The 7,791-nt window shown below is 48.9% G+C and overlaps 1 protein-coding gene across 1 annotated transcript; it reads left to right on the forward strand.

Annotated features, from left to right (window-relative positions):
• Positions 1–463: 463 nt before the first annotated feature.
• On the forward strand, positions 464–6,921 carry ERVV-2 (endogenous retrovirus group V member 2, envelope). Its single transcript, NM_001307974.3, has 2 exons — positions 464–681; positions 4,608–6,921. Exon 2 carries the CDS (start codon positions 4,994–4,996, stop codon positions 6,599–6,601), a length of 1,608 nt encoding a protein of 535 aa, NP_001294903.3. The 5' UTR covers positions 464–681; positions 4,608–4,993; the 3' UTR covers positions 6,602–6,921.
• Positions 6,922–7,791: the final 870 nt, after the last annotated feature.

A 7,791-nucleotide genomic window follows, 5' to 3' on the forward strand; every position in this document is an offset into this window, starting at 1 on the left:
CCAGCACTTTGGGAGGCCGAGGCAGGTGGATCACGAGGTCAGGAGATCGATACCGTCCTGGCTAACACGGTGAAATCCCGTCTCTACTAAAAATACAAAAAAAAAATTAGCTGGGCGTGGTGGCAGGCACCTGTGGTCCCAGCTGCTCAGGAGGCTGAGGCAGGAGAATGGCGTGAACCCGGGAGGCGGAGCTTGCAGTGAGCCGAGATCGCGCCACTACACTCCAGCCTGGGCGACAGAGTGAGACTCCGTCTCAAAAAAAAAAAAAAAAAAAAAAGCCACACCCCTGGGTGGAGATTTGAGATGCTAAGGAGACATGTGATGTGTGCATGGACAGTCACAGCACATTCCTGCCCAAAGGACTTCCCAGAACACGCTTACTAATAATGCCTGTGCACGGCCCCTTCATGAATAATCATGTCAGGTTCTCATTAAAAGGGTCAGGCCAGCATGAGTAAGGACAGACTCCTTCTTTTCAGGAGCCCACTCGGTTCTGTCGTTCAGGGTGTCGCTTCTTTCTGAGCTCCTGTCTCTTTAAATGAAGGGCATTTACCCTTTAACTCTTTCTGCGCATCTCTTGACTGAATCCAAGAAGACCAAGAACCAGAGGACTTCCACACCCCTCTGGGTGACATCTGGTGTTTTCACCTGGTTACCCGGTTACCTCGCCTGGTTATCCAGGTAAGTGCCAAAAAGCTGGTGCCAGATTCTCTGGTTGACGACCTCTGCTTCTTTCTGCACTGAAGAACCTCCTGCCCTCATGCAGATCTGGCAGCTTTAAGGGGAGGGGTTTTTCCTCTCGGGCTCTGTTCACTAACTGCCCAGTACCATTTCCCTTCAGCCACTGTCACTCTGCTCCCTCTGGCTGATTTCTCAGCTCACCCTGAGGGGTGATAAGCAGAGGAGGGAGGATTTAAACTCCACAGTGAGTAGATCTGAGACACACGGTGACCCTTCCTGCAGGAGGCTTGTGAAGGTGGCAGGGAATACGCCTGGCTGTGCAGTGACTGCGGAGCTTCATATTTTTTTTGGCGGGGGGGGACAGAGTCTCACTCTGTCGCCCAGGCTGGAGTGCAGTGGTGTGATCTCGGCTCACTGCAACCTCCACCTCCCGGGTTCAAGCAATTCTTCTGCCTCAGCCTCCCGAGTAGCTGGGACTACAGGCGTGTGCCACCATGCCCGGCTAATTTTTGTATTTTTAGTAGAGACAGGGTTTCACCGTATTGGCCAGGCTGGTCTCGAACTCCTGACCTCGTGATCCGCCCACCTCGGCCTCCCAAACTGCTGGGATTACAGGCGTGAGCCACTGCGACCAGCGCATATCTTTTAATTAAAACTACAATCCGGTGTTAAGTCAGCTCTTATACTTGCCGTTCATGGCCGTTCACTCCCCTGAACACCATATACCGCCACAGTTGATTAATCTCCCAGGTCACTCTGCTTACTCTTTGCTGTCCCTCTCCTCGCCGCAGGGATTTCATGAATTCTTCCTGCGGGTGCAAGCCTGTTGCAGGGCCTGTTTATCCAGGACCTACTGTGTTTGCTTCACTCAGGCACCAGAGTCCTTTGAGGGCCTGTGCTGATGTTTATACTTTTTTCCTCAGAAATGAGACTCAGCTTTGTCCTTTCCCTTGCCTCCTTTTTCACTGGAGGGACCGGCACTGGGAGGATGCCGGCTTAAAGAAATCCCTCATTTTGGCCGGGCACGGTGGCTCATGCCTGTAATCCCAGCACTCTGAGAGGTTGAGGGGGGGGTGGATCACCTGAGGGCAGGAGTTCAAGACCAGCCTGGCCAACATGGTGAAACCCCATCTCTACTAAATATACAAAAATTAGCCGGGCGTGGTGGCGCACGCTTGTAATCCCAGCTACTTGGGAGGCTGAGGAAGGAGAATCGCTTGAACCCGGGAGGTGGACATTGCAGTGGGCCGAGATCGCACCATTGCACTCCAGCCTGGGCAACAAGAGCGAAACTCTGTCTGAAAAAAAAAAGAAAGAAAGAAATCCCTCATTTATTATTGGGTCCTTCTCCGCCTGCCTACTCTTCAAGAATGCCTCATTCTGTGACTCCTCAATGGAACTGCCTGGCTCCTCCAGAGGGTCACCTGTGACCACTTCCTTACTCCCTAGTTTCTCTGTACAAGCAGGGTTTCCACTGGGCTACAGGAGACTGCTTTCTCCACCTCATTAGGCCATTGTAACAGACCCGTGAAGTACTCAGGTCCTTTTTGCTTTTTGTTGAATAAGCTGATAGAAAATGCTTCTCACATTCCCCTTGCTGTTTATGTGATCATATAACGGACTAAAAAACCAGAATCAACAGCCCAGTTCACTAACTCTGAGCCCCAGGGGGTCTTCTATGCTTTTCAAGCATTTTTTTCTGTATAACCCCAAGGAACCTTTTAAGAGTGGGGGAAGATATCACATCTTTTCCGTTCCTGTAATCATTAGTATTAGCCCAATATCATTATGTATTAAGAAGACCTAGGCCGGGCGCATTGGCTCACGTTTGTAATCCCAGCACTTTCGGAGGCCAAGGCGGGCGTATCACCCGAGGTTGTGAGTTCGAGACCAGCCTGATCAACATGGAGAAACCCCGTATCGGCTGGGCACGGTGGCTGATGCCTATAATCCCAGCACTTTGGGAGACTGAGGCGGGCAGATCACGAGGTCGGGAGTTCGAGACCAGCCTGGCCAATATGGTGGAACCCTGTCTCTACTAGAAAATTAGCCGGGCCTGGTGGCCTGGATCTGTAATCCCAGCTATTCAGGCGGCTGAGGCAGAAGAATCTCTTGAACCCTGGACACAGAGGTTGCAGTGAGCTGAGATCGTGCCACTGCACTCCAGCCTGGGTGACAAAGTGAGACTCCATGTCAAAAAAAAAAAAAGAAACCCCGTCTCTACTAAAAATACAAAAATAGCTGGGCATGGTGGTGGACACCAGTAATCCCAGCTACTCAGGAGGCTGAGGCAGAAGAATCGCTTGAACCCAGGAGGCGGAGGTTACCGTGAGCCAAGATAGCGCCACTGCACTCCAGCCTGGGCAACAAGAGAGAAACTGTCTCAAAAAAAAAAAAAAAAAAGGACTTTAGAAGTCCCTTCTCTGCAGAATTCAGCAGGGGCACAACTACTGGGCTTCCTGTAGAACCAAGGTCACTGGGAACATGAGAGAAGAGAAGAGAACTACTCTCATGGCAGACATTCTTCAACCCGTCCTTACCCAACACGGAAGAGTGGAAGGCATCACTGCTGGGCATCAATCCCAGGAAATCTAAGAAATCCTTCTGAGCAAAACAATAGGAAGGAATGCAAACAGCAGAGCACACAGTAGGGCTAATTTCAGAGCTCCAAGGTGAAGGACACTTCACCCTTGCAGGGAGAGGCATGAGACACCTCATTTAGGTCAAGGATTGGAATGCCTGACCTTCATGAGTCACCAAATAGGTAAAGGGACACTTCCTCTATCCTGCATTCTCCCTTGTCTTGTCTTTCAGATGGGTAATCAGATCTTTATATCCCAGGATTCCCCTCCTGGATCCCCCTGGAATCTGGGATAAGGTTGATCCCCAGATTATAAAACAAAAGAGACTGATTTTCCTTTGCAATATAGTTTGGTCAAAGGTGGGGAGCTTAAATGTTAATACCATATTCCAGCTTGACCTTTACTGCCAATGCCAACACAAATGGTCAGAGGTCCCTTATGTGAAAATCTTCATGATCTCGTGGGAAAACCCTGATTTTTGTAAAGGCTGCAAAACAGGCTCAAAACAAAAAGAAAAAGAAAAGAAAAAGGAAACAGCCAAGGGCGGTGGCTCACGCCTGTAATCCTAGCACTTTGGGAGGCCAAGGTGGGCTGATCACCTGTCAGGTAACCAGGTGGCCAGGTGACCAGGCTGGTCAGGAGTTTGAGACCAGCCTGGCCAACATGGTGAAACCCCATCTCTACTAAAAATACAAAAAAATTAGCCGGGCATGGTGGCGGTCACCTGTAATCCCAGCTACTTGAGAGGCTGAGGCAGGAGAATCACTTGAACCCAGGAGGAGGAGGTTGCAGTGAGCTGAGATCGCACCATTGCACTCCAGCCTGGGAGACAAGAGCAATACTACATCTCAAAAAAACAAACAAAAAAAAAGGCCAGCCACAGTGGCTCATGCCTGTAATCCCAGTACTTTGAGAGGCTGAAGCAGGCAGATCATCTGAGGTCAGGAGTTCAAGACCAGCCTGACCAATGTAGAGAAACCTTGTTTCTACTAAAAATACGAAATTAGCTGGGCATGCTGGTACATGCCTGTAATCCCAGCTACTCGGGAGGCTTAGGCAGGTGAATCACTTGAACCTGGGAGGCGGAGGTTGCAGTGAGCCGAGATCCCGCCATTGCACTTCGGCCTGGGCAACAAGAGCAGAATTCCATCTCAAAAAAAAAAAAAAAAAAAAAAATACAAGCCATTCAGGAGTTTGGACAAAAGGTACTGCCTGCTCTTGACCCTTTCAGGAATCAACACCCATTATACCAACCAGGGTCAAAAAACCTGGAGAGATGGGTCACCTGGGTCTCAACTCCCTTATGGAAAGGCCCCTTTACTGTCTTACTTTCCACCCCAACAGCTATCAACATTTCTGGCATCTCCAGTTGGATACATCAGTCTCAAGTAAAACTGTGGGAAGGTCCCGAAGAACCACAGAAGAACAACAGAATTCAGCGCCTGAGCATTCTTGTGAGCCACTGGAGAACTTAAAATTCCACTTCAAGTGAAAAGATAAGTAAAGCCTTCTCTCTGTTCACCCAAAACTAAAGTCAATCTCAGTACGGGGAATCTTGGTTGCGGTGGCATTGGTTCTTCTCCTTATTTTGACCCACACTGGCATGCCACCTGAAGTCCCGATAACAGCCTGATTTCTCACTAAACACTCCATCGAACCATTTCATTATGTGTCTCTCCTATTTTCAGCACTTTCCTTTTGCTTTCACAAAGCTTAAGGGAGAATCAGCTATGACAGAGAAATTCCTTTTCCTTTATCTTTCCCTCCTTCCCATGCCCCTACTCTCACAGGCACAGTGGAATGAAAATTCCCTTGTCAGTTTTTCCAAAATAATTGCTTCGGGAAACCATCTAAGCAACTGTTGGATCTGCCACAACTTCATCACCAGGTCCTCATCTTACCAATATATTTTGGTAAGAAATTTTTCTTTAAACCTAACATTTGGTTCAGGAATCCCTGAAGGCCAACATAAATCTGTTCCGCTCCAGGTTTCGCTTGCTAACTCAGCGCACCAAGTCCCCTGCCTGGATCTCACTCCACCTTTCAATCAAAGCTCTAAAACTTCTTTCTATTTCTACAACTGCTCTTCTCTAAACCAAACCTGTTGTCCATGCCCTGAAGGACACTGTGACAGGAAGAACACCTCTGAGGAGGGATTCCCCAGTCCCACCATCCATCCCATGAGCTTTTCCCCAGCAGGCTGCCACCCTAACTTGACTCACTGGTGTCCAGCTAAACAAATGAACGATTATCGAGACAAGTCACCCCAAAACCGCTGTGCAGCTTGGGAAGGAAAAGAGCTAATCACATGGAGGGTTCTATATTCGCTTCCCAAGGCACACACTGTCCCCACATGGCCAAAATCTACTGTTCCCCTGGGAGGGCCTCTATCCCCTACATGCAATCAAACTCTTCCAGCAGGGTGGAAATCGCAGTTACACAAGTGGTTCGACAGCCACATCCCCCGGTGGGCCTGTACCCCTCCTGGCTATGTATTTTTATGTGGGCCACAAAAAAATAAACTGCCCTTTGATGGAAGTCCTAAGATAACCTATTCAACCCCCCCTGTGGCAAACCTCTACACTTGCATTAATAACATCCAACATACAGGAGAATGTGCTGTGGGACTTTTGGGACCACGGGGGATAGGTGTGACCATCTATAACACCACCCAACCCAGACAGAAAAGAGCTCTGGGTCTAATACTGGCAGGGATGGGAGCGGCCATAGGAATGATCGCCCCATGGGGAGGGTTCACGTATCATGATGTCACCCTCAGAAATCTCTCCAGACAAATAGAAAACATAGCTAAGAGTACCAGAGACAGCATCTCTAAACTCAAGGCCTCCATAGATTCTCTAGCAAATGTAGTCATGGACAACAGATTGGCCTTAGATTACCTCTTAGCAGAGCAGGGTGGAGTCTGTGCAGTGATCAATAAATCCTGTTGCGTTTATGTCAATAACAGTGGGGCGATAGAGGAGGATATAAAAAAGATCTATGATGAGGCTACGTGGCTCCATGACTTTGGAAAAGGAGGTGCTTCAGCAAGGGCCATCTGGGAGGCTGTGAAGTCTGCCCTCCCCTCCCTCAACTGGTTTGTCCCTTTACTGGGACCAGCAACGGTTATACTCTTACTTTTCCTCTTTGGCCCTTGTTTCTTTAATTTACTGATTAAGTGTGTCTCTTCTAGGATAAAGCAATTTCACATGAAGTCCCCCCAAATGGAGAGATATCAGCTATCTGTCATTGGAGGCCCCAGCACCTATAAGCACATCTCCCCCTTGGATGCCAGTGGGCGAAGATTCCGGGAAACTATGGAGGAATTTTCTCTCTGAGACAGAGCAAGAGAGGGAGACCCTGATGACTTCTTCGCCCCATGTCAGCAGGAAGTAGTTACAGAAGACCCACGACGTCCTTACAACCAGAGCTTTTCAGGGTCTCCATCTCTTGAGAAGGGAAATACTAGGGTAGGCAGGTAGGCAGGCATGAGCAGGCAAGAGAGCCCTTGGGAAAGGAATCTTTAGAAACGCAGCCCACTGATAGCTTCCTTGGTGATGCTGCCCACAGACAGTCAGCATGTCTCTAATAACCCATCCTAGAACAGCCTTTTGCTTTTTTTTTTTTTTTGAGACAAGTTCTTGCTCTGTCTCCCAGGCTGGAGTACAATGGTGCGATCTCGGCTCACTGCACCCTCCACCTCCCAGGTTCAATTGATTCTCCTGTTTCAGCCTCCTCAGTAGCTGGGACTACAGGCATGTGCCGCCATGCCCGGCTAATTTTGTATTTTTAGTAGAGATGGGGTTTCACCATGTTGGTCAGGCTAGTCTCAAACTCCCGACCTCAGGTGATTCGCTCGCCTCGGCCTCCTAAAGTGCTGGGATTATAGACGTGAGCCACTGCGCCTGGCTACTCAGAACACTTCTGGATGGCACATTCATGAAAAATCATGTAAGGTTCTCATAAAAACATCTGCCCAGCCATTAGTAGGAGTAGACACGTCCTTTTGATCAGCCCACCCTGTTCTGTCTTTCTGGGTGTACTGTTTTGATGACTTTAAAAGCTCCCATAAAAACTAAGGCACTAGCAGCTGGCTCATTCTTCTGATGTCCTCTCTTTTTAAATAAAGGTTACTTAACCCTTTAACTCTTTCTGTGTGTCTCCTGACTGAATTCCTTCCCTGAGGAAGACCAAGAACTGAAGGATTCCCCACCCCTCGTGGTAACCAAAGGTCTATGAAGGATTTAGTGCATCTAAACTAGTAAATACAGGCTGGGCATGGTGGCTCACACCTGTAATCCCAGCACCTTGGGAGGCTAAGGCAGGCGGATCACCTGAGGTCAGGAGTTGGAGACCAGCCTGGCCAAAATGGTGAAACCCCGTCTCTATTAAAAATACATATATTAGCCAAACATGGTGGCGGGCACCTGTAATCTCAGCTACTCTAGGGGGTGAGGCAGGAGAATTGCATGAACCCGGGAGATGGAGGTTGCAGTGAGCTGAGATTGTACCACTATACTCCAGCCTG

Source organism: Pan troglodytes, chromosome 20, assembly GCF_028858775.2.
Source record: "Pan troglodytes isolate AG18354 chromosome 20, NHGRI_mPanTro3-v2.0_pri, whole genome shotgun sequence".
Taxonomy (NCBI): domain Eukaryota; kingdom Metazoa; phylum Chordata; class Mammalia; order Primates; family Hominidae; genus Pan; species Pan troglodytes.